General features: G+C 42.1%; 1 protein-coding gene and 1 long non-coding RNA gene across 3 annotated transcripts in view; one reads left to right on the top strand and one right to left on the bottom strand.

Moving 5' to 3' along the window:
• The window catches only part of PLAC8 (placenta associated 8), a 25,224-nt gene extending 7,757 nt beyond the window's left edge, over positions 1 to 17,467 (bottom strand). The window contains exons 1-3 of one of the 2 annotated variants that reach the window (XM_003832248.5): positions 17,315 to 17,467; positions 10,474 to 10,620; positions 7,586 to 7,710 (exon numbers count right to left, since the gene is read on the bottom strand). In XM_003832248.5, the coding sequence (XP_003832296.1) occupies positions 7,586 to 7,710; positions 10,474 to 10,591 (243 nt within the window). In that variant the 5' untranslated portion in view covers positions 10,592 to 10,620; positions 17,315 to 17,467. Of the gene's footprint in view, positions 1 to 7,585; positions 7,711 to 10,473; positions 10,621 to 10,971; positions 11,095 to 17,314 lie in introns of those variants that run through there. The other variant, XM_055111327.2, reaches the window with a different exon arrangement.
• On the top strand, positions 11,244 to 26,949 carry LOC134730267 (uncharacterized). The gene is made up of 3 exons (XR_010111962.1): positions 11,244 to 13,048; positions 20,590 to 20,737; positions 23,060 to 26,949. It is a non-coding gene; the product is annotated as an uncharacterized LOC134730267 (long non-coding RNA).

Raw genomic sequence — 26,949 nt, 5'->3', positions numbered from 1 at the left:
GTTTTAAAGATTATTGGTAAAATAAGTTGTCTTGAAAATGTAGACATTTGCCCTAAATTAAGGTCAGATTTGCTAAATGCTTTAAGGTCAAACTGTTTCTTGACTTTTGAAAATTGTTTGATTTACCTACTTTAGAGGCTTAGATAATATATAAGGCCTGGGGACATATGGAGAGCCATGCCCGCTAGCTATGCTAAAAAGAGTCTGACCTTATCTTCATTTCTGTTTAATGTCCTAGGCTCCACCCCTAATACATAATTAAAATATCTTACTTATCAGAGTTTTCACTAAAAATAAAAATTGCTAAGAGTTAATATTGTAACATGTAATTGAGACCACTGGAGAAACAGTTTTACATACAAGGTGTGTAGGGAATGTGTTTTTGGTAAAAGATTATAAGAAGGCATAGGAATATGGCTTTTGTTAAAGGGAATGTAATTTTGTCTAGTTTTGAGGGTTTTTTTTTTTTTGAGATGGAGTCTCACTCTGTCACCAGGCTAGAGTGCAGTGGCGTGATCTCGGCTCACCGCAACCTCCACCTCCCGGGTTCAAGTGATTCTCCTATCTCAGCCTCCCGAGTAGCCAGGACTACAGGTGCGCGCCATCATGCTCAGCTAATTTTTGTATTTTTAGTAGAGATGGGGTTTCACCATGTTGGCCAGGATTGTCTCAATCTCCTGACCTTGTGATCCGCTCATCTCGGCCTCCCAAAGTGCTGGGATTACAGGCGTGAGCCACCGCGCCAGGCCTGAGGGTTTTAAAGATTGTCTTAACCTAAAAGAGTAACGGGACGAAACTGAAGGTTGAAGTAAAGTGAAAAGGGTTTGTAAAGGGTTGATCTTGTAAAAAATTCTGTGGGTATAAACAAGTTGGCCAAGAGCTAAAAAAAATTATTTAGCATTTTTCCATAGGTTAAAACATTAAAATCACACTGATGTGGGGCCAGAATCTGGGCCCATGTGTCCAAATAACAGGGTTTTCTTAGAAAATGGATCTTCTGTTTGATGGAAAATTATAAAGCGTTCTAAAAAGTTTATGAAAATCTTACCTTATGGTCAAACTAATTAAAACTGGATAGATATATACAATTTTATGTAAAAACTAGTTTTAGCATTAAAGATGCACTAATGCAAACATGAAATTTGGTTTTCTCTTTCAAAGATGATTTTTATGTAATGTTGAAAGATAATGAAAGAGTTTTGTTTTCTCCTTTGGGTAAATGGCAGGGAAAAAAAGGAGGACAGAAAGAAGAGACAGATTCAGCTGGCTTCATGCTATCTTCATTGAGCCTTGTTTGGAAAGCTAAGTCTCCTTTTATCAGAATAAAGGTTTTTTGTTTTTAATTTGTTTGAGTTATTTTTGCCAAAAGAATGACTTATGGTGACTTGGGATTCTATTTTGTGATATCTGGTGTTTTAAACCTTTGATATTTGACAAGCTTTCCAAAATCAAATTATAAGTTATGCTCTCTTTCTAACCTAATATTTAGATATTAGGTCCTCTAAAGTCTCAAAATGGCTTATTTGGTACAAAAATCATACAGGAAGCATTGTCAAATATCAAATGACTTTCTTTGGTCTATATTTGTGTAAATGTGTTATTGGTGTATGTTCCAAAATTATATAAAACTGCTATAATTCTAATATGACTTAGTATATGTTAACAATAATAATTATAATTATTATGTTAAATGACTGTGTGCCACAGAAGTAAATTTCCTTGTCAATTGTGCCTTTAACTGTGGCTGCCCTAAAATATTTTTGTCATCCACAGACAATTGTTTTCTCACTTTGGTCCTCTTTAAAAGATGATTTTATAATCAGCTATAACTTTTTTTTTTTTTGAGATGGAGTTTCATTCTTGTCCAGGCTGGAGTACAATGATGCAATCTTGGCTCACTGCAATTTACAAATTGAAGGTTTGTGGCAACCCTGCATCAAGCAAGTCTAAGGTTGCCATTTTTTCCAATAGCGTGTGCTCACTTCATGTCTCTGTGTCACAGTTTGGAAATTCTTGCAATATTTCAATTTTTTTCATTCTTATTATATCTGTTATGGCCGCCTGTGATCATTAAGAGTTTGATGTTACTATTTATTTTGGGGCACCATGAACTGCACGCATCCATATAAGATGGTGATATAGTTTGGATGTTGTCCCCACCCAAATCTCACATCAAATGTAATCCCCAATGTTGGAGGTGGGGCCTGGTGGGAAGTGACTGGATCATAGCAGCAGATTTTCCCTTTAGTACTGGGTTCCAATAGTGCGTGAGTTCTCGTGAGATCTGGTTGTTTAAAAGTGTGTAGCAGAGGCTGGGCATGGTGGCTCACACCTTTAATCCCAGCACTTTGGAAGGCCAAGGCAGGCGGATCACAGGGTCAAGAGATCTAGACCATCCTGGCCAACATGGTGAAACCCCATCTCTACTAAAAATACAAAAAAAAAAAAAAAATTAGATGGGTGTGGTGACGCACACCCGTACTCCCAGCTACTCAGGAGGCTGAGGCAGGAAAATTGCTTGAACCTGGGAGGCAGAGGTTGCAGTGAGACGAGATCATACCACTGCACTCCAGCCTGGTGACAGAGCGAGACTCTGTCTCAAAAAAAAAAAAAAAAAGAAACTGCCAGGCGTGCGAGGCGGGCAGATCACAAGGTCAGGAGATTGAGACCATCCTGCCTAACATCCTGCCTAGACGGTGGAACCCCGTCTCTACTAAAAATACAAAAAAATAGCTGGGCGTGGTGGCAGGCGCCTGTAGTCCCAGCTACATGGGAGGCTGAGGCAGGAGAACGGTGTGAACCCAGGAGGTGGAGCTCGCAGTGAGCCGAGATCGTGCCACTGCACTCCAGCCTGGGTGACAGAGCGAGACTCCATCTCAAAAAAAAAAAAAAAAAATGTGTAGCACCTCTGTCTCCCTTCCTCCTGCTCCAGTCATGTGAAGTGCTGGCTCCCCCTTTGCTTTCTGCCATAATTGTAAGCTTCCACAGGTCTCCCTAGAACCAGATGCCACTATGCTTCCTGTATGGCCTGTGGAACCATGAGCCAATTAAACCTCTTTTCTTTATAAATTACCCAGTCTCAGGTACTTCTTTATAGCAATGCAAGAACCTTTTCTTTATAAATTACCCAGTCTCAGGTACTTCTTTATAGCAATGCAAGAACCTTTTCTTTATAAATTACCCAGTCTCAGGTACTTCTTCATAGCAATGCGAGAACGGACTAATACCGACAGCAAATTTAATTGATAAATGTGTGTATTCTGACTGCTCCACTGACCAGCTGTTCTGTTCTCCTATCTCTCTTCCTCTCCTTGGGCCTCTCTATTCCCTGAGACACAACAATACTGAAATTAGGTCAACCAATAACCCTACAATAGCCTCTAAATGTTCAAATGAAAGGAAGAGTCACATATCTCCTACTTAAATCAAAAGCTAGAAATAATTAAGCTTAGTGAGAAAAACATATTGAAACCAGAGAGAGGCTGAAAGCTAGTCCTCTTGTGCCAAATGGTTAGCCAATTGTGAATGCAGTGGAAAAGTTCTTGAAGGAAATTAAACATGCTACTCCGGTGAACATAAAAATGATAGGAAAGCAAAACAACCTTATTGCTAATCTGGAGAAAGTTTGAGTGGTCTGGATAGGAGACCAAACCAGCCACAACATTCCCATAAGTCAAAGCCTAATCCACAGCAAGGCCCCAGTGCTCTTCGGGTTCTATGAAGGATAAGAGAGACAAAGCTGCAGAAGAAGCTGGGCGTGGTGGCTCATGCCTATAATCCCAGCACTTCGGGAGGCCGAGTTGGGCAGATCACGAGGTCAGGAGATTGAGACCATCCTGACCAACATGGTGAAATCCCGTCTCTACTAAAAATACAAAAAAATTAGCTGGGTGTGGCGGCACGTGCCTGTAATCCCAGCTACTGGGGAGGCTGAGGCAGGAGAATCGCTTGAACCCGGGAGGCAGAGTTTGCAGTGAGCCAAGATCGTGCCCCACTGCACTCCAGCCTGACGACAGAGCGAGACTGCATCTCAAAACAAAAACAAAAACAACAAAAAAGAAAGCTGCAGAAGAAAAGTCTGAAGCTAAAAGAGGTTGCTTCATGAGGTTTAAGGAAAGATGTCTTCTCCGTAACATAAAAGCACAAGGCGAAGCAGCAAGTGCTGATGGAGAAGGTGTGGCAAGTTATCCAGAAGGCCTAGCTAAGATAATTGATGAAGGTGGCTACGCTAAAAAACAGATTTTCAATGAAAATGAAACAGCCTTATTGGAAGAAGATGCCATCAAGGAAATTCAAAGTTAGAAAGGAGAAGTCCGTGCCTGTATTCAAAGGTGCCAAAGACAGGCTGCCTCTCTTGTTAGGAGATAATGCAACTGGTGACTTTAAGTTGAAGCCAATGCTCATTTACTATTTGCAAAATCCTAGAGCCCTTAAGAATTATTCTAATCACTTTTCTTTCCCCCACCCCATGAGAAAAAAAAATAATTATGCTAAATCTGCCTGTGCTCTATAAATGGAACCACAAAACCTGATGACAGCACGTGTTGACAGCATTGTTTACCAAATATTAAGCCCACAACTGAAACCTATACTCACATAGAAAGATTATTTTCAAAATATTACTGTTCACTAACAATGTACCTAGACATCCAAGAACTCTGATGAAGACATACAAAGAGATTAATGTTATTTTCATGCCTTCTAAAAGAACACCTATTCTGCAGCCAATCAAGGAGTAATTTTGATTTTCAAGTCTTATTATTTAAAAAAAAAAACACTTTTGAAGGCTGTAGCTGCCATAGACAGTGATACCTCTGATGGATCTAGGGAAAATAAATTGAAAATCTTGTGGAAATGATTAATAATTTTAGGTTTCATTAAGAACATTCATGATTCCTGGCCAGGTGTGGTGGCTCACAGCTGTAATCTCAGCACTTAGGGAGGCCAAGGCAGGCGGACGGATCACTTGAGGTCAGGAGTTCGAGACCAGCCTGGCCAACATGGTAAAAACCCATCTCTACCAAAAAATAAAAATAAAAAATTAACTGGGTGTGATGCTGCACATCTATAGCCCCAGGTACTCAGGAGGCTGAGGTGGGAGAATTGCTTGAACCTGGGAGGGGAAGGCTGCAGTGAGCCGAGACGGCGCCACTGCACTCCAGCCTGGGTGACAGAGTGAGACCCTGTCTCAAAAAACAAAACAGAAAAACATTCATGATTCCTGGGGGGAGATCAAAATATCAACATTAAAGGAGATTGGAAGAAGTTGATTCTATCCCTCATGGATGACTTTGAGGTGTTCAAGACTTCAGTAGAGAAAGTAACTACAGATGTGGTAGAAATAGCAAGAGAACTAGAATTAGAAATGGATCCTAAAGATGTCACTGAATTGCTGCAATCTCATGATAAAACTTGAGGAGTTACTTCTTATGGATGAGCAAAGAAAGCTGTTTCTTGGCCGGGCGCGGTGGCTCACGCCCGTAATCCCAACACCTTGGGAGGCCGAGGCGGGCGGATCATGAGGTCAGGAGATTGAGACAATCCTGGCTAACACGGTGAAACCCCGTCTTTACTAAAAATACAAAAAATTAGCCGGGCGTAGTGGCGGGCACCTGTAATCCCAGCTACTCAGGAGGCCGAGGCAGGAGAATGGCGTGAATCTGGGAGGCGGAGCTTGCAGTGAGCCGAGATGGCGCCACTGCACTCCTGCCTGGGTGACAGAGCAAGACTCCCTTTAAAAAAAAAAAAAGAAAGCTATTTCTTGAGGCTGGGCGCGGTGGCTTATGCCTGTAATCCCAGCACTGTGGGAGGCCGAGGCGGGCGGATCACAAGGTCAAGAGATCAAGACCATCCTGGCCAACATGGTGAAACCCCGTCTCTACTAAAAATACAAAAATTAGCTGGGCACGGTGGCGGGTACCTGTAATCTCAGCTACTCGGGAGGATGAGGCAGGAGAATCGCTTGAACCTGGGAGGCGGGGGAGGATGAGGCAGGAGAATCGCTTGAACCTGGGAGGCGGAGGTTGCAGTGAGCCGAGATCTCACCACTGCACTCCAGCCTGGCAACAGAGTGAGACTCCATCTCAACAAAGAAAGAAAGAAAGAAAGAAAGTGGTTTCTTGAGATGGAATCAACTCCTGGTGAAGATGCTGTGACCATAGTTGAAATAACAACAAAGGATTTAGAATATTCCATAAGCTTAGTTGATAAAGCCGTGACAGGGTTTGAGAGGACTGAATCCAATTTTGAAAGAAGTTCTATTGTAGGTAAAATGCTATCAAATAGCATAGAAATCTTTCCTTTCATGAAAGGAATGGTCAATCAATGAGGCAGACTTCATTGTTGCCTTATTTGTTTTTTGTTTTTGTTTTGTTTTGTTTGAGATGGAGTCTTGCTCTGTTGTCCAGGCTGGAGTGCTGAGGCGCAATCTGGGCTCACTGCAGCCTCCCTCCTGGGTTCAAGCAATTCTCCTGCCTCAGCCTCCCAAGTAGCTGGGATTACAGGCACCTGCCACCACGCCTGGCTAATTTCTATATTTTTAGTAGACAGGGGTTTCACCATGTTGGCCAGGCTGGTCTCTAACTCCTGACCTCAAGTGATCAGCCCTCCTGGGCCTCCCGAAGTGCTGGGATTATAGGTGTGAGCCACCACGCCCAGACCATTGTTGCCTTACTTGAAGAAATTGCCACAGTCACCCTAACCTTCAGTATCCAGCACCCTGATCAATCAGCAGCCACCAACACTGAGGCAAGACCCTCCACAGGCAAAAACATTATGAACTGCTGAAGATTCAGATAGATTATTATTAGTATTTTTTAGCCATAAAGTATTTTAAAATTAAGGTACATATGTTGTTTTTTGAGACATAATGTTATTGCATACTTAACAGACTATAGTGTAGTATAAGCATACCTTTTATGTGCACTGGGAAACAAAAAAATTCATGTGACTTGCTTTATTGCAATATTTGCTTTATTGTGGTGGTCTAGAACTAAACCTGTATATCTGAGGTTTGCCTGTATATATATATATGTGTATACACACATCCACTCCCAATCTTATTGGTTCCGTTTCTAATGCACTTAGGAGGACTCTAAGTAATATAATCTCTCACCTACACAAAGTGGAGTTGGTGTAATGGAAAGTGTATGAATGGACAGTTAGAATTGAGTATCGACTCTTTCTCTACTATTATCTTTGAGGGAATTACTCCACCTCTTAAAACTTTAAAGTTCTCTTCGGCAAAATGTTGTGGACCTACCCGCTTTACAGAGATGATGTGAGGATTAAGTGAGATAATACATGTAATGCATCCACGCCATAGTAGATCCTAAATAAGCCTCTTCCATGGTATGACATCCATTGCAAATATGAGTTATCAATTTTCTCAGGTTTTCAGCAGAAACCTAGAAGGAGGCCACATAACCAGAAGATCTGTTGCTACAACTGAATGCAAGATTGCACATGCTAGGGAACTCTTATCAATCAATTTCAGAAGATGTATACATCAAATGATCTCCATGTTTATAATAATTATTTTGAATGGGGTGCATATTTGAGTGAGATGGTATGGTAAGAGACTCACAGGGATGCCATATCGGGTCCTGTAGAGAGTCCTCATTGCGACGCTTGTTCCACACAGACAGCATTCATTCATATCAGCTGCAACTTGACACCCAAGGCACGGGAAACAAAATGTGCCACAGAGACCTAGACACATGAAACCAGGGGTACATATTACTCCACTCTGCCCCTGCCACAGCTGAAAGTTTAGCTTGCTTTCACAAATGGCAGTCCAAGTCATGGGGCCTTGGCCGCAAAGCCTGCTGCTAAGTCCATCTTCAATGTTTCTATTCAGCTTTGCATCAATTTCTCGCTCCACCTGCAAATCATTTCAGGAATGACCACGCCTTTGCAAAGTATATCATTCTTGTCATAGTTCTGCCTTCATTCATTTGTTCATTGATGCAGTAAAACTTATTCATTTTCCAGACATTATCCTCAATACTGACAGTGCCCCTGGCTCAAGTCTAGTAGTGAAGGCAGATCATAGGGAAAGTTCTCCAACAGAAACATGTTTGAAATACCAACAGGTCACCCAGAAAAATGGGGCCTACAAGGCCCTGAGTAGGAAATGCTCAGGAAATATTGAAGGATGATTAGATGTTTTAAAGGTGGACAAAAAGGAAAAGAGCCTCTTCGAGTTAATCTGGCATATCCTGGCAAAGGCTAGTGTTCATTCAATATGGCTGGAGCCCTGGGATGGGATGAGGATTTAACCGGGGGTTGAGGCAGGTTGGGGACCAGATGATGAAAAACTGTAAGCGTTAAGAGTGTGCCATGAGAGTTATGAGGAACCACTGAAACATTTTAAGAGGGGAGAATAATTTGATCAGATCTACATTTAAGAAAATTTGCTATTAAGCAATTAAGCTTTGATTGGAACTTGTGTATTCATTTAATTGGGTAATAATAATACTAGGGGTGAGAGGGTTAAAATGTTCATCTTTAGAGAGTTTCACCAATGTAGTCTAATTCTCACTTTGATTTGCAGATGTTGAACTGGTGCCCTGAGAAGCTTAAGTCGTCACCCCAGACAATGAGAGTGAAAAAACAAACACAATTGTTTCATTCCCTAGGTAATTTTCCCTTGCTATGCTACTGAGTGTGTAATTCTTTTTTTATTTTTATTTTATTTTATTTATTTATTTATTTATTTATTTATTTTTGAGATGCAGGCTCGAGTGCAATGGTGCGATCTTAGCTCACTGCAACCTCCACCTCTCAGGTTCAAGCAATTCTTCTGCCTCAGCCTCCCAAGTAGCTGGGACTACAGGCGCCCACCACCATGCCCGGTTAATTTTTGTATTTTTTAGTAGAGATGGGGTTTCACCATCTTGGCCAGGCTGGTCTTGAACTCTTGACCTTGTGATCTGCCCGCCTTGGCCTCCCAAAGTGCTGGGATTACAGGTGTGAGCCACCACGCCCAGCCTGAGTGTAATTCTTATCACATTCAAAGTTCAATTTCAGGCCAGGTATGGTGGCTCATGCCTATAATCCTAGCACTTTGGAAGGCCGAGGTGGGCGGATCACTTGATGTCAGGAGTTTGAGACCAGCCTGGCCGACATGATGAAACCCCATCTCTACTAAAAATACAAAAATTGGCTAGGTGTGGTTGTGCGTGCCTGTAACCCCAGCTACTCGGAGGCCAAGGTAGGAGCATCACTTGAACCAGGGAGACAGACAATTGCAGTGAGCTGAGATTGCACCACTACATTCTAGCCTGGGTGACAAAGTGAGACTGTGTCTCAAAAAAAGCAAAAAACAAAAACAAGGTTCAATTCAACTCTCATTCAAAGTCATTTTCAACTTTAAAGGATAATGTATTTTATTTTCTTGTCTTAGAGTACTATGTGGACCAAGACAAGCAAATAGACTTCAGAGCAAGTTTTCTGCAGGTGGGTTTGTTTATTTCTTGGTCATTATTGAGAACTAAGCACCTTGCTCCTCACTGCAACGCCCATCACACCCCAAACTTCTTTCCTCCAAGTTCATTTAGAGACATCTCTAAGTAAGAGATCTTTTAAGGAGATCTTATAAAAAGAAAACAGCCTGGGTGCGGTGGCTCACGCTTGTAATCCCAGTACTTTGGGAGGCTCAGGCAGGCGGATCACCTGAGGTCAGGAGTTTGAGACCAGCCTGGCCAACATGGTGAAACCCTGTCTCTACTAAAAATACAAAAATTAGCCAGGTGTGGTGGCGGGTGCCTGTAATCCCAGCTACTCGGGAGGCTGAGGCAGGAGAATCTCTTGAACCTGGGAGGCGGAGGTTGCAGTGAGTGGAGATCATGCCATTGCACTCCAGCCAGGGGGACAAGAATGAGACTTCGTCTCAAAAACAAAACAAAAAACAAACAAAAAAACAAAGCAGTCAGAGATTTTTTTTTTTCCCAGTGACAAGCTAATTGCCTCCAGAATTCTTTATTCTCAGGTGTGTAAAAAACCTAAATATATACATTAAAATAGTTTTCTCTGAACGCATATGGAAACCATGAATCTAACCCTTGGGTACTGGACACAATGTAACTATAAATTAATGAGGTTAATTTATATGTTGCAAGAACAGTCTTTCTAAAAAAATCAAGTTCAACTTGGAATTTTTAAATTAATGTAAGTTCTATTTAGTCAGGCCAGACCTGCTCGTTGTTAGAATCAATCAGCTCTTTTGCTATTATCTTAACCCAGAACTTATTTTAGGAGTAAGACTTTTCTTTGAAGGGCTGGAGAAAATTAACTTATCCATACGGAGGCTTTTTTTTTTTTTTTTGCTAAACATACCATTGCCTGACATGCAGAGTGCTTGTAATAAGTTAGAAACTTTTTCTACAAAATAAGGGAGGAATGGGGGAAGGATTGAGTCATTGGTAATTCACCTCGGTATCAAATAAGGGGGCTCTTTCCCCCCACACTTACAGACTCCGCAGTCGCTGAAACAGTCACACATGCCTGTCTGCCAGTTGGAGTTCTGGGGGGCCGGACCGGGACCGACTCCAGGTTGGGTCACAACGACCACCGGCGCCTGAGCTTGCATTTTCAGTGCAGGGCCTTAAAAGCAGTGGACTGAAAAGGCAGAGTGGTGTTAGAAATCTCTGTTGTGGGGTGGGGGGAGGGGAGAGGGATAGCATTAGGAGATATACCTAATGTAAATGACGAGTTAATGGGTGCAGCACACCAACATGGCACATGTATACATATGTAACAAACCTGCACGTTGTGCACATGTACCCTAGAACTTAAAGTATAATAATAAATATGTATATATAAAAGAAATCTCGAGGTTGCTCTTTAAAGGCCCACTTTAGGGGCAGGATGCTGAGGCAGTGTAGAGGAAGTTGCTCTGTTTGAAGAACAGAATTTCTATCTCCACCCTTCACAAGATAGAGACCCTGGGGGTGAGAGGAAGGAATTCACCGAACTGGGCCGGGCGCGGTGACTCAGGTCTGTAATCCCGGCAGTTTGGGAGGCCGAGGCGGACGGATCATTTGAGGTCAGGAATTCGAGACCAGCCTGGCCAGTATGGCGAAACCCCGCCTCTACAAAAAATGCAAAAAATTAGCCAGGCTTGGTGGCGCGTGCCTGTAACTCCAGCTACTCGGGAGCCGAGGCAGGAGAATCGCTTGAACCGGGAAAGTGGAGGTTGCATTAAGCCGAGGTCATACTTCTGCACCCCAGCCTGGGCGACAGAGTGAGACTCCACCTCAACAAACCCCCCCAAAACAAAAACCACAGAATTCACGGAACTGGGAAGGTGAACAGTTGCTTCTCGTGGGGTAAGGGAGCTGAAGAATGTTGCTCGTGGACTGTTTTTAGACAGGTACCTGGTATTCACACAGGCTGCGAAACAAACGAGCAACCTGTGATCATGGCCGAAAGTAGTGAATTATGGAAAATAGCATTCTCTAAAATGGCATCATCCTAAACTTTTGTGTATATCCCCACTTCTTGTTCCTAATTTATTCTTTTTGTTTTGGACTGATTTCCGATGAGCAATCCTTTCCAGTCTTCCCACTTCCTGACTTGTGCTTCACTTCATATTTACTGGGAGCCTGCAAACCTGTGTCAGCGCTGGCCTGACGGACCCTGCTGTGTGGTAGGGGCAGTTTATTAAGAAGTACATTTGGTAAGGTTACTCATTTCTCTACATCATGAGAGGCAGTGTAGGGTCATGGAATATGAATTAGATTCGGAGTGAGAGCGGCTTTGCCCAAGTCTTAGTTTCTGAAACTGTGATCTTAGACTCATCATTTAACTAGTCATTTAAATGTCCACTTGTTAATCTGTAAAATGGGGTTTCTGACCTACCCACCTTACAGGCTCATTCTAAAGAATTTGTCTTTAAATAAAAATACCATGAACTGTATTCAGAACAGCTGAAGCTTATTTTAAATGTATTAGACGTGTCCTTCTATAGACATTAAAGTGGTTTTGGCTTCTGTTTGATTTTTTTAAAAATGTACCATAATAGCCGTTCACTGCTTTTTTACACTAAAAGAGGGAGGCGGACCCATCTGTGGATCCCACAGCAAACAAGATTTTCTGCAAAAGAAGGTTCCAGTAAGTGAACAAAAAACCAGGGGGTCCGGCTGAGCCGATCATTCAGGGCGTGCATGAGCCGCGGATGTGTACGTGGCGGTGGAGGAGCCCCTGTTGAGGGGCAGAGCCGTCGGGTGATGGACGAGGCGAACGTGTGTCTGGCGGCCGCTGCCTTCGGGCCTCTTCCAGGGAGGAGGATCGAGGAGGCGGAGAGCCCGCCTGGCTGCTCCCCAGTTGCAGGGACAGGTCTGAAGCACGGGCTTCAGGAGGCGGGGAGTGGGTGGGTGGGCTTCTTACCTTCTCCGCCCGCTCTGCACTCGGGAAGGGGACTGTGAGCAGCAGCTGCGCGCGGGGCTCTTCGGTCAACCCTCACCCCGCCGGATTACGCCTCCCGCCAGCGCAGCTCTGGGACCCCTGGGTCTCCTCTGCTGGGACCAGACCTGCCTGCCGGTAAATTCTTGGAGCAGCCCGCGCAGAATCTATCCCAAGGAGACCGCCCATTGTTGCTGGGGCAATCAGGGAACTGCGCCTGCGGATGGCTGCCCTCGGGGGACCATTCGCCGGGGCGGCGCGCCGCTGGGGACTCGGCGTGAACCGGGCAGCGGGCGCGCGGTCTCGCTCGGAGCCCAGCCCCAGCGGCAGGCGCCAGGAGCCGCAACGCTGGGCAGGGCTGGCGCCGCTTCCACCCGGGCACCCGCCGCTCTGTCGCTCCGGGCGCCCAGGCTCACCGGGCATTTCTAAATTGTAAAAAGTTTTTATCAGATGGTATGGGCTGAGCAACGCTGGGATTGGAAAGTAAGACAAGAAACTATCACCCACCCCCTCCCCCGCCCGCTGATTTGAATGGTTATTAGATGGACCCTGGATTCTAGTCTTGGTGTACGCGCCCACGTGTAAGAGGAAGCAACCACAGCTCTCTAGACACACTCATGCCGCCAATCTCATGAAATAAGAGGTAAGGACCTTGCAATGATTCCGTTTTCGTCACTCACCCCTTTTACAATACTTAGCTTGGCTTTGGGAAAAGTAAGTCCCAAATCCCCAACACTGAGGGTAAGCTCCACAAAGGCAGGGGATTTTGTGGGCCAAGTTCACTGAGGTGTCTCAAAACCTTAGCTCGGGACCTGGTACACAGGAGGAGCTCACTAGCGCCCCCGCCACCACGCTCTCCGCTTCCGGGCTGGCTGAGGCCATGCGTGATGCAGGCTCCAGATGGTGCATAGCAAACAGTGGCGAGAGCCCAGCCCTGGAAACGCAAACAAGGCTAATGTTTCACCTGACTCTGCAGACCTCCACAGGTGGGGCCCAGATCTTCCCTAAATCCCAACTCCAGTACTAACATGGTCGAAACCATGTTTTTGGGTGATGGCTTCCCACATTTGAAATCCTGGAGGAAGAAGCATTACAGGAAATGCTAGAGAATATGTGTTCAAATTTCTTCTGCATTTCATCTTAGTTATCAAATACCAGAAAAAATATGAAAGGCTAATTATCCGTAATGTCAAGTGGCTATCCCTAGGTGATTGGCTGATAGACTTTTTGTTGTTGTTGTTTTGTGATAAGGTCTCTTTGTTGTCCAGGCAGGAGTGCAATGAATGGCACGATCATAATTCGCTGCAGCCTGGAACTCCTGAGCTCAAGTGATCCCCCCACCTCAGCCTCCTGAGTAGCCGAGATTACAGGCGCACACCACCATGCCTGGCTAATTTGTTTTCGTTTACTGTAGAGATGGGGGTCTCACTATGTTGCCCAGGCTGACCTTGAGCTCCTGGCCTCAAGTGATCTTCCTGCCTTGGCCTCCCAAAACACTGGAATTACAGGTGTAAGCCACCACCCATGGCCGATAATTTTTTTTATAATTAGCATTTATTTCTTTTATAAGCAAAACAAGAAATATCCTTTTTAGAAACAAAAAGCAAATCCAGTGACTAGAAAAAAAATTTTTAAGGGGTCATACCAGGCCAGGCACGGTGGCTAACGCCTGTAATCCTAGCACTTTGGGAGGCCAAGGCAGGTGGATCCTCGGTGACAGAGCGAGACTCTTATCTCCAAAACAAAATAAAAAAATAAAAAAAAGGAGGGGGCAAGTCATACAAATGATACTATAGCTGTTTGTATTTTTTTCCCTCTTGGCCCCTAGCCAATGCTTGGCATGAAACTGGTATTCAATAAATAAAGATGATCCTACAACTCTTTCAGAGGAAAAACATGTTCATTTAACACCCTTATTTTTTCAAGAAGCCTATATTGTGTTTTTTAATATAATAACAGCAATCTGAAGATTTCAGAATAAAAACCACCCTGCAATTATCTAATTGTTTTTCCTTTACCTGACTGTATTTACTTAGTGTATGGCATATGTGTTTTTGTATTCAAATTGGCTAATGTTAGACTTCATAGCAGTTTGAGTCCTGAACATTTTCTGAGTGCCTTTGAAATCCACTCAGTGGCCATCTCTATATTCTATAGTAAGCAGCTGTATTGGCCGGGTGCGATGGCTCACGCCTGTAATCCCAGCACTTTGGGAGGCTGAGGTCGGGAGTTCGAGACCAACCTGAACAACATGGAGAAACCCTGTCTCTACTAAAAATACAAAATTAGCTGGGTGTGGTAGTGTATGCCTGTAATCCCAGCTATTCGGGAGGCTGAGGCAGGAGAATCGCTTGAACCCAGGAGGTGGAGGTTGTGGTGAGCCAAGATCGTGCCATTGCATTCCGGCCTGGATGACAGAGCGAGACTCCGTCTCAAAAAAAAAAAAAATTTTTTTGTATATATATATATATATATATATCAGCTGTATCTCAAATATCCATATGCTAACTGCCAGTTAGTTTGTGTGAACATTACTTCCTCCATCTAGAAGCCTCAACAGTCTTTAGCCCAACAGTCAACATTGTATGTTTCTGTTTCCTTCACTACTTTTGTACTTTTGACTTCCTCTTTTGAATGTGGGAGATTGCAGGGACCCAGGTGCTTCTGTGAATATTAGCACTAGGAACTGGAGCAGAATGGGGGGTCCCAGGAGGTTTCTGATGCTATTATAAATTCCTTTCTAGCACAGATTACCTGTATTGGTGGAGAAGTCTACTCGGCTTATCCCTGCGTAGAAGAGTAGTCCTAAAGGGAACTGCTATCCAGGACTTCCATCTGTCACTTCTAGCTGATTCTAAAAAGGGTCTAATACCTTCTCCCATGACATATCTTATTCAAAGAAATACCTTCTTGAAAGTTATAAAACAGATGAAAAAGCAAACACACTCATTTGTAGGCGCCTCTGTGATCATTTAAAAATTCAAGGTATCTTTTAAGTTGCAACAAATGTAAAACAGAAACAAACGTAAAATTGTTGCTTGTTCAAACAACCACAATTCTCTTTGCTTCAGCCATGAAGTCTTTAGCCTTAGCCATTCAAGGTAAAAGGTCAGCAATAAGTGGAGAGAAAACGTCCTTGAAAATCTAGAGTTCCTAGGACCTTAGGTACCAGCTTGTCTCCTTAGTTCAGTGGTCCTCAAAGCTTACTATTAGTAAAACCACTTGGACTGCTCTTTAACGTGTAGATTTCTAGACACTGCTCAGAGATTGTGACTTAGATAGAATGAGCTAGGGTTGAGGAATCTGTACAATGTAGAATTCTACACACTGTTCAGAGATTGTGGTTTAGATAGAATGAGCTAGGGTCTAAAAGTCTGTAACGTGCACCCGCAGGGCTGCTGCCCTTATGCCATAGGGTTTTGTCCTATGAACTAGAAAAACGTGGCCCTTCTCACAGACACGGCTTGGTGAGCACGTAGCTGCTTCGGTGAGAATTCGAAAAACGGTATACCTTCCTCCATGCGATGAAGCCCATGCTAGACCCTCTCGCATTCCCGGGAGCACATTCCAAACTAGCTCCTCTCCCTTCAGGTGCGGGCCTGTGCAGTATCCTGGGCACTTCACAAGATTCTAATGCCAGTGGCCTTGCAGAGCGCATTTTGTAACCCACGACCAGTGGCCTTATTTTTCTTCTGTTACTAATAACTACAGATCCAATTTAATTCAGCAAATATTTTATTGAGTGCCAGGGTGTGTAAACGTGTTGGGCTGGATTTGGTAAGGGCTAAGGAGATGCCTGAGGTTTCCTATCTGTGGCCAGCAGTTCTGCCCGTTGTGGTGTGACCACACAGCTGTTTTGTTCCATGCCATCTTTAACCCCACAGGAGCGGAGAGAGTGATTAAGAAAAAGTTGGCAGGGGCCACCTTGGAAAATGCAGGAAAAATGGGGGCAGGAGGTAGTGAAATGGGAATCTTGGTGGGCAAGCTTTGGAGAATGAGACTAGAATACCTTTCTTTAGGAAGTTCTGTGGAATGGTCTCAATGTCAGGAAATCTTGCAGTATTTGGCTCATATTTTAAACACCTTAATTTTATCTATTAGTTAAGAATCAATCTTGTATTTGTCTCTCCTTTCTATGAGCACTTCACTCCTGAGGACAGCCCACTATCTTAATAAAATACATTAATATTAATATAATACATGATATTAATTATAGTAATATTAATACATATTATTAATATTGATTAATCCAGATACTAGATATATTATTGAGATTTTTCTCTTCTTTCTACTGTTTATTGATGTTAAATTTCATGTTTTTGCTTTGATTGAAACATTTCCATTTCATAATCTCTCCGTCTCTCTTTATACATATAAATGAAGCACCAGAATTTAATTTTGAAGCATTCTAGTCTGTTTTTCTTACTTTCATAGTGAGAATTCAAGAATTCTTATAATTCATTAGCTAAATCTACAAAATTCCATATCTTGTTTCTAAATACTTTGAATGGATAAAATAGAATATTTGTAAAGCAGAAAGAAATTAGACCGGCATAAGTCAACATGCATACATATTGAAATAAAGAGTGAAATTAATGATCATGTTACTAAATACAATGTATAATATGTGTTTGCTGCAGAAAGCAGCAATTGATGAGGATTCAAGGCGGGGATCTTACACCACTTTGAAAAGCCTGGCATTTGGCAAAATGCTTAGCAAGAAATTGTTGAATTTGACTAAATGTATAAATTTAAAGCAATTAGATAAGAAAACCTTAGTCTTTTAGCTGAAACTCAAAATATAACATGCTAAGAAAAAAACAAGAAAATCAAATAACTTTTAAAGAAAGCTTTTTTTTTTTTTGAATGCTAAGTTTTTAAAACAAGTTCTTACTTGTAAAGTACTTACAATTAGTAAACAAGGTTCCGAGCAGGAAATGTCTTGTGGCCTGGGAGAGAATCTCACCACAAATGAAAACTACGTGAAAGGGGAGAGGTAACTGTGTTTCTATCGCAGGGCATAGTACATAGAACAGTTTCAGACGCTCTTATTGGCCAGCGTAATCCAGCAGAAGTAGTTTCAATGTGTGTTTCTCTTATCTGGAGAATGAATATATCTCTTGCCAAATAAGGTGTGTTTCTTTTCCTATATTGTGTTAGGTACACTGATACGTCTTTTTAATGGGGAAAGGATTTAATTCATTATATAGTTTGATTGGTTTTACATGTCTGGCAGAGCTTACTGTTGTTTTTTTGTGTTTGTTTTTTGTTATCTTTGTGGGGAAAAAAAAAGATCATTATTGTTTCAGATTATATAGTAGTTGGCATCTCAAGCATCCTTTAATGGTATCAACTTACAGATACTGAACATTAAAATAGGCCAAGCATTATCAATGACTTGTTAATGACTTTGATAGTTAGGCCTTATTTTTTTCAATTTTAGAGGTGAGGAAACAAGCTCAGATTCTTGAGTTGACTTTCAGAGGCCACATAGCTAACAAGTTACTCACCTAGGATTTTAGCTCATGTCAGCTCAGCTCCAAACTATGGCTCTTTTTACAATGTTGCATCCAATTTCTTTGTACCTTTTTAATTATTCTTCTTATTGGTGGTATTACTATTTCTTTCTTTTGAAATTTTTATTCATAGTCTTTGAATTTCTGATCCCATAGTTTAAACTGTCAAAAGACAAAATTACAACAAATTTAGTTTAGAAGATGTAATTGCCTTTTATTTGCAATTCTAGAATCAAGCAACACATCATTCTATAAAATAGAATGAGTGTTCTGGTGAGTATGAAGAAAGCGGAAACAGAGAAAAAAAGGTAGATTGGTTGTTTCAAAGTTACTTTCCTTATAGGACTAAAACAGAGAGGACTTCCTTACTACACTGACTGAGGTTGACTGAAATCTCCTGTTTTTTGGAAAACTGGTCCATTTCAAAGTTCAGTTTGATTATATGTCACTTAGCACAAGCGACTTCATTCTGGTTTGGTCTGATTTTCTGGGGCCTAGAGCAGGAGGCTAGTCCATAACAATGGCCTCTCATAAACTTTGTTTAACAAAACCTTTCAGAAATGAGGGTGGGCCGGCACAGTGGGAGGCCCAGGCGGAGGACTCCTTAAGGTCAGAGTTCAAGACAAGCCTGGCCAACACAGTGAGACCCTGTCTCTAAACAAAAACAAAAACAAAAACAAAAAATTAAAAAATTAGCCAGACATGGTGGTAAGCGCCCGTAGGCTTGTAGTCCCCGCTACTTGGAAGGCTGAGGCAGGAGGATTGCCTGAGCCCAAGAATTTGAGGTTACAGTGAGCTGTGTTGTGTCACCACACTCCAGCCTGAGTGACAGCAAGACCGTGTCTCTAAAAAAAAAAAAAATTAAGAAATGAGAGTGGCCAGCTTTCCTGTCATTCACTCTGAAGTTTTTGCGGATGGGAAATCTTTCCCACTAGAACAAGGCTATTGTGTGAGGTTGTACAGTGAGAATGTGTGGCATTATGGCAGACTCTAAGTGCTTAGAGTCCCTTTTCAGTCCCAATTCCTAGCTGCCATCTGCTAGCCACTTAACATTTCTATGCCTCAGGTTCCTTGTCAAATGAGCGTAATAATTGCACCTACCCCACAGGATTGTAGGGAAAATTCAAAAAATTAATACACGCAAAACATTTAAAACAGTGCCTAACACATAATCAATATTAGGGGAAACAAAGAAACAAAGAAATCTGAAGAAGGAGAAAGAAAAAGAGACATGTGGAATTCCAGATAGCCTATTTTCTTCCAAATACTATGTATAAACTCCACAATAAAAAGATGGCAACATGGCCAGGTGTGGTAACTCACACCTGTAATCCCAGCACTTTAGGAGGCCAAGGCGGGAGGATCACTTGAGCCCAGGAGTTTGAGACCAGCCTGTGCAACATAGTGAGATCTCATCTCCTTTTTTCAAATAAATAAATAAAATAAAAAATTAAAAAATTGAAAAATCAAAAAGATGTCAACAAATATGTACTAGTTATTTATTGTATTAAAGGGGGAAAGTACATTTTAAAAATCGGTAAGCTTGGCCGGGCATGGTCACTCATGCCTGTAATTCCAGCACTTTAGGAGGCCGAGGCAGGCAGATCACCTGAGGTCGGGAGTTTGAGACCAGCCTGACCAACATGGAGAAACCTCGTCTCTACTAAAAATACAAAATTAGCTGGGCGTGGTGGCGCATGCCTATAATCCCAGCTACTCAGTAGGCTGAGGCAGGAGAATTGCTTGAACCCGGGAGGCAGAGGTTGTGGTGAGCCGAGATCACGCCATTGCACTCCAGCCTGGGCAACAAGAGCAAACCTCCGTCTCAAAAAAATAAAAAATATGTCTGGGCGGGGTGGCTCATGCCTGTAATCTGAGCACTTTGGGAGGCCGAGGCGGGCGGATGACCTGAGGTCGGGAGTTCGAGACCAGCCTGACCAACATGGAGAAACCTCGTCTCTACTAAAAATACAAAATTAGCCGGGCTTGGTGGCACATGCCCGTAATCCCGGCTACTTGGGAGGCTGAGGCAGGAGAATCACTTGAACCTGTTAGACAGAGGTTGCAGTGAGCCGAGATTGCGTCATTGCACTCCAGCATGGGCAACAGAGCGAGACTCTGTCTCAAAATAAATAAATAAATAAATAAAATAAAAAATAAAAAAATGACATCCAGGCCGGGCGCAGTGGCTCACGCCTGTAATCCCAGCACTTTGGGAAGCCGAGGTGGGCAGATCACAAAGTCAGGAGTTCGAGACCAGCCTGGCCAATATAGTGAAACCCCGTCTCTACTAAAAATACAAAAAAATTAGCCAGGCATGGTCGTGGGCACCTGTAGTCCCAGCTACTCGGGGGGCTGAGGCAGGAGACTTGCTTGAACCCGGAAGGTGGAGGTTGCAGTGAGTCGAGATTGCACCACTGCACTCCAGCCTGGGTGATAGAGCAAGACTCTGTCTCAAAAAAAAAAAAAAAAAAACACCACCCAGCCTTGACAAAGTTTTACAAACTGATAGTAGACTGGTTGATTTTTGGTGGCATTATAAATTGGTACTATCTTTTAGAAGGGCAATATTGGCCACATAGTATATAGAAGAACAAAAAAAAATACTTATATTTTGGTCCTCCAGTTTCATCAAGAGTGAGTGCCTTCTTAAATTCTGTGCCCGTAGGGACCTTGTTTGCCTCACCCTGGTCCTGGTTCTGAATGAATGCATGAAGGAAAGAGGTCAAATTACATCAAGGCCATGTCCATCTTTACCATTATGTTACCCAGAATGGGGAATAATGGATCTTCTATGTTCAGTCCATCTTTTTAAGGTATGCTGGGAGCAATTGGAGGGCAACACAAGGTGATATATTGCAGACAACTAGAAAACGTGAACAGAGCCAGATGCAGTGGCTCATGCCTGTAATCCCAGCATTTTGGGAGGCCGAGGTGGGTGGATCACTTGAGCCCAGGAGTCTGAGACCAGCCTGGGCAAGATGGTGAGACCTGTTTCTACAAAAAATGTAGTAGCTGAGCATGGTGGTGCACACTTGTGGTCCCAGCTACGTGGGAGGCTGAGGCAGGAGGATCACTTGAGCTCAGGAGCTCAAGGCTGCAGTGAGCTGTGTTTCTGCCACTGTGTTCAAGCCTGGGTGACACAGCAAGACGCTGTCTCAAAAAAAAAAAAAAAAAGATCAAAGAAAATTTGTGAAGCCATACCAGCGGAAAGAAAATGAGGACAGAATACAATATAATAGGAATTAACTACTGGTAAGATTCCCTGTGGGTTGGGAAAGTAAATGATTTTTTTCTATATGAAGCTAACTTTGAAGGATAGGTTTTGAACTGGTGATGATGCAGAGGTGGAATAGAATGAGCCAAGATGAAGAGGCAGGACTCAGCAGAAGAGACAGGTAACTACTTTGCTGACCCAAAATCTTGACTTATGCAGATAATGGGATAGACTTGAAATAGGGACCATTCCAGAAAAACTGCCAACTTTACATATCTTTGAATATGTAAATATTCAAATTAGGACCTCAAGGTTAGCATGTCCCCATTGAAACCTTCAGTTCTCATCCTCTGTCACACACACCTTCTAACCTTCTCCATCTCAGTAATTGGCACCACAATCTACTCATTGATTAAGCCAAAAGTCTAAAAGTCATCCCTCACTTCCCATCCATTCAACTGGCAAGAGCTGTTGGTTTTACCTCTGACATGTGTAACTAATCCATCTGCTTTTCTCCATCTCCACCGTCAGCCTCTATAACTTTCATCTGGAGTGTTGCAAAAGCTTCCTTGTTTGTTTCCCTGCCTGCATTCCTGCCCTCCAATATAGCAGCCAGGATCATCTTTCAAATATGTAAATCAAATTTGTAACTCCAACAAAACCACTCCAATTGCTTCCCCTTGCACTTGGAATAAAATCCAAATTCCATCATGGCCATTCTCCATTTGCACTGGCCTTCCTTCTGTTCCCGAAACAAAGCTCACTCTTCCTTAGGACCTTGCACTTCTGGTTTCCTCTGTCTAGAATGTTCTTATCTAGAACTCTTATCTATCTTATCTGAACTCTTGTTCAGGTCTCCACACCTTTCCTTCAGTCCTACTTGAAGTAGGTCCTCGTTACCCTTCATCACATAATTCTGGCATTTTTTTTTTTTTTAGGCAGGGGGACTACTTAACTTCACTCTGTCACCTAGGCTGGAGTGCAGTGGTGCCATCATAGCTCTCTGCAGCTTCAACCTCCCAGGCTCAACTGATCCTCCCACTTCAGCCTCCCGAGTAGCTGGGACCACACCACCACGCCTGGCTAATTTTTAAATTTATTTTAGAGATTGGAGTCTCCCTATGTTGCCTGGGCTAGTCTTGAACTCCTGGGCTCAAGCAGTTCCCTGCTTTGGCCTGCCAAAGTGCTGGGATTAAGCCAGCACTTTAAGAGGATGTAATCCCAGCACTTTGGGAGGCTCAAGCAGGGGGATCATTTTCCTTCCCTTCCCTTTCCCTTTCCTTCCCTTTCCTTCTTCTTCTTCTTCTTTTTTTTTTTTTTTTCTGAGACAGATTCTCACTCTGTTGCCTGGACTGGAGTGCAGTGGTGTGATCTTGGCTCACTGCAACCTCTGCCTCCTGGGTTCAAGTGATTCTCCTTCGTCAGCCTTCTGAGTAGCTGGACTACAGGCCTGTGCCACCATGCCTGGCTAATTTTTTTCTGGTATTTTTTGGTAGAGATGGGGTTTCAACATGTTGGCCAGGCTGGTCCAGACCTCAAGTGGTCCACACGCCTCAGCTTCCCAAAGTGCTGGGATTACTAGTGTGTGCCACTGTGCCTGGCCTTATTTTCTTATTCATTTTATTTCTCTTCCACTTAGTAGACACTTCATATAATTTGCAAGGAAGATCTAACACATATTGCTAAGATTCACTTATATCCTTGCATGTAGGTATAGATCATTTTGTGCATTCTTTCTTTTTTTTTCTTTTGGAGACAGGGTCTCGCTCTATCACTTAGGCTGGACTGCAGTGGTGCACCACGACTCACTGCAGCCACAACCTGCTGGGCTCAAGTGATTTTCCTACCTTAACCTCTCGAGTAGCTGGGACTACAGGAATGCACCACCATGCCCAACTAATTTTTGTATTTTTTTTTACAGAGACAGCTTTCTCCATGTTGCCCAGGCTGGTGTGCATTCTTCGCTTCAGCCAGGAGAGCTCCCTTGGAACTGGGTGCTCCTGCTTGGGAAAAAGGTGGACAACAGGATGGCTGCCCTACTGAACTCCTGTGGTTCATAGACCATGATGTAGAGAAGGTTTCATACACCTCTTCTTGGCTCTCGCATATTGTTACAATCATTGTATTTAACCTAGAATTAAGTTGAGAGAACTGTATCGACCCATCATCCAACTTCAACAATTTTCAACTATGGTTAATATTATTCGGTCTATTGCCACACCAGATTATTAGTTCTTTCTCCCTGGATTATTTTGATGCAATTTCTGGACATCATATTATTTCATCAGTTAATATTTTAGTATACATCTTTAGTAGATAAATATCACTAAGTATTTTAGTATGTATATCTAACAAAACCTCCATTTATAAAACTACAAACCAAATATATCAGACCTAGCCCCCCGAGTTTTTTATATTATCAACTATTCAGTGTTCAGATTTTCCTGATTGTCTCATAATATTAAACATTTGTTTTTGTTTGAATCAAGATCTAAATAAGGTGTATACATTGCCATTTGCTGACATGTCTTAAGTCTTTAAAAATCTATAGGTGTCCTCTCCCTTTCCCTACTTCTTAACAACCACCGGCCTCAACGCACACAATTTATATATGGAATAAACCTGGTTGTTTGTCTCCAGTGTTTCCTATGGTCTAGATTGGCAGATTCTACCCCCGTTATGTCATTTAACCCCTTCCTCTGTTCCCTTGTATTTCCTGTATAGTGGTAATTAGCCCTAGAAGCTTGATCAGATTCAGGTAAAATTTTTTTGGCAAGAATACTTCATAGGTATTACCATATACTGTCCTAAGAAGACACATATGTTTAGTTGATTTTCTTTTTCTAATGTTGGTTGATGATCATTGCCTGGATCCATTCCTTCAGTAGAGGCTGCAAAATAGTCATATTCTAATTATATCATGCTGAGATGGCCGTGAGAATATGCCTAGGAGACCTCCTACTGCATGGAGTGTAAGTGAAGTCAGGCCCCAGCTGCTATGCTTTGAAATACAGTGCTGCATTTGTACTGAGGCCATTCCTTCCAGCAATAACTGAGTGCAATGGGGATATTACGGTAGCCTGTTTCTGGGAGACATGGGATGCCTTTGTAAGTTGACTTTGGCTCGATGGCTTTGGCAAACCTCCTTATACTGCAGAGCAGTTTAGGATGCTTTAACCAGCCTTCTCTTCATCTTCACCCTTTTGCACCACAGTCTGACAGCCTTCCCAGCCTTCTCTTGCTCCTTCTATATTTCCTTTTACACAATCATTTCCTCAAGTAAAATCCTTTTGCATTTCATCCAGTCTGGACATCTGCTTCTTAACGGACAAGAACTAACACATATTCCTTTTTCATTTATTAGCTGAAATGATTCTAAAAAAAAACCAAAATTCTCCTCATCAACCATTTGGTTACCTTGAGGTATAATTCCTATAAAAAGGCAAATATATATTTTATTTATTCCCTTTATTCACCAGTTTTCAAAATAATGAGTTGTTTCCTAGCATTTTTCAAAAGTATCCAATGACGGAAAGTTTTTTTTAGCTTCATTATGAACTCATGAATTTAAACATATTTGGTGCATTTTGATCCATTGCAGTTATATTGTTTTATTTTTTAAGATGAAGTCTCTCCTTGTCGCCCAGGCTGGAGTGCAATGGTGTGATCCTGGCTCACTGCAACCTCTGCCTTCTGGGTTCAAGCAATTCTCATGCCTCAGCCTCTGGAGTAGCTGGGATTACAGGCATGTGCCACCATGCCTGGCTAATTTTGGTATTTTTGTCAAGATGGGGTTTTACCATGTTGGCTGGGCTGGTCTTGAACTCCTGACCTTAAGTGATCTGCCCGCCTCGGCCTCCCAAAGTGCTGGGATAATGGTGAGCCACTGCAACCGGCCCATTGCAGTTATTCTTATTGATGCTAAAATTGTTCTTTTAAACCATATTGCTTGCTTTCTTGTACAACAAGATGTTCCCAGATCAATTTATATATTTTCTGACTCAGACCTGACATTGACAATTTTCCCAAGGAGTCTTGGCTTCTTTTAGTGGGAAATGTTAGTTAGAGACCATAATTTAGATACTAGAGGTGCTCATTGTCACTGGGCTTTTTCGGGGGTTAGAGCAAAGAAACAAATACACATTTTAAGAATAAAATACAAAGTGATTTCAAATTGATACTTTGCTCATTTTTTTTTGCTATACATTTTTAAAATTAAGGTTTTAGATAGTAAAAATGGTTAATCTTTTCTCTTATTTCTTTTGAAATGTGAGTTTTAGGAAAATTTACCTCACTTTTAGGTTATAAAGGTATTTACTCCTATTTTCTTCTAGATCTTATATTGTTTATTTACATTTAAATCTCTCATCTAATTTGAATTTATTCTCACGTACAATATGAGAAACAGATCCAATTTTATCTTTATCTTAAGAGTATACAGTTATAACAATGCTGCTTACCACAAAGTTCATATTTTCCTGACTTGTCACTTTTGTTATATACTAAACTGGAATGATTTTTTCAAATACCTTTGATTGCCATAAGGAAGGCACCAGCTACAGTTAGAATTAAGTAACCTCTGGGTTAGAAGGGATCTTCAGTGGTTTTTAATCTTGACTATATAACAAAATCACTTGGGATACTTATTAAAAGTATCTGGTGAGGGCTTGCATATTCTTGCTGTGTCCTCACATGGTGAAGGGGGCAAAAGGGATGAAAGCTGTGTCCTCACATGGCAGAAAAGGTGGGAGGGCCAGGCAGCCCTTATGACTCAATCACTTCCCCCAAAGCCCTACCACTTAATACCATCACAATAGGGATTAATTTTCAATGTGAATTTTACAAGGACACAAACATTCAAACCATAGCACATGTATTTATCAGACCTTTAGGCAGGAGGTGGCTTCAAGGGATTCTTGAATGGATTAAGGAAATGTATTTTTAATTAATTAATATGGCACTTATTTTCAACTGAAAAGTAGTAATACATATATTATGTACATAATGGAACCTCCATGTCTGCTTATTCTTAAGTGTTCATAGGGGTCTCTGTTCTCCTCAATACCAATAATGATAATTTGAGGTCCCAAATGCAAGATGTCCAGCCATTGATTAAGCTCTCATTCATTCTGAAAGTATTTCTGAGAATCCTAGAGGAGTCCACACACCTGTTTGGTGGTGGCTGGTCCCCTGTGCCAGCTCTTCAGCTCCAGATTGCTCCATGGCAATTTACAACCTATACACACCTATTTAAAAAATGCTCAAACAAGCTCTTTAATAGTCAGAAATTTTACATTATTCCTGTTCCTTGCCAACTTCCATTTCACTTCTGATTTTCCCACAGAATATTATCCTAATATAGGTATTTTTATTTCTGAAAGCCTTTTATTTGATCACTCTGTCATAGTTCTCTGCAACAAAAGTAGGTATGTAAATTAAGCTCTTTTTATGATCATGCCGCTGCACTTGAGTCTGGGTGACACAGCAAGACCCCATCGCTAAAAAATAAAAATAAAATAAAAATCTAAATACCAAAAATTTATTCTGGTTTCAGTTACCATTACAATGATTGTTAATATCCCATTGGTCAAAACAACCTGTCTTACAATTGTTTATAAATAATTATTAAACACAAATCATGCATTTCTTTGAAAAGCCTGTTCACCCACATTATATATGGTTCTGGTGATGTGGTGCAGCCCCAGGCAGGGCATGGGTCCCAGGTTGGTTATGCTTGTGAAAGATTATTGAGTAACATCTGTGAAAAGAGGAAGAAGAATTGGGCACCAGCTAACCACACTGCTTGCAGCT

The sequence above is a fragment of the Pan paniscus genome, chromosome 3, assembly GCF_029289425.2.
Source record: "Pan paniscus chromosome 3, NHGRI_mPanPan1-v2.0_pri, whole genome shotgun sequence".
In the NCBI taxonomy this organism is placed as follows: domain Eukaryota; kingdom Metazoa; phylum Chordata; class Mammalia; order Primates; family Hominidae; genus Pan; species Pan paniscus.
The sequence above is the reverse complement of the archived record's forward strand: the minus strand, read 5'-3'. Positions and strand labels throughout refer to the sequence as shown.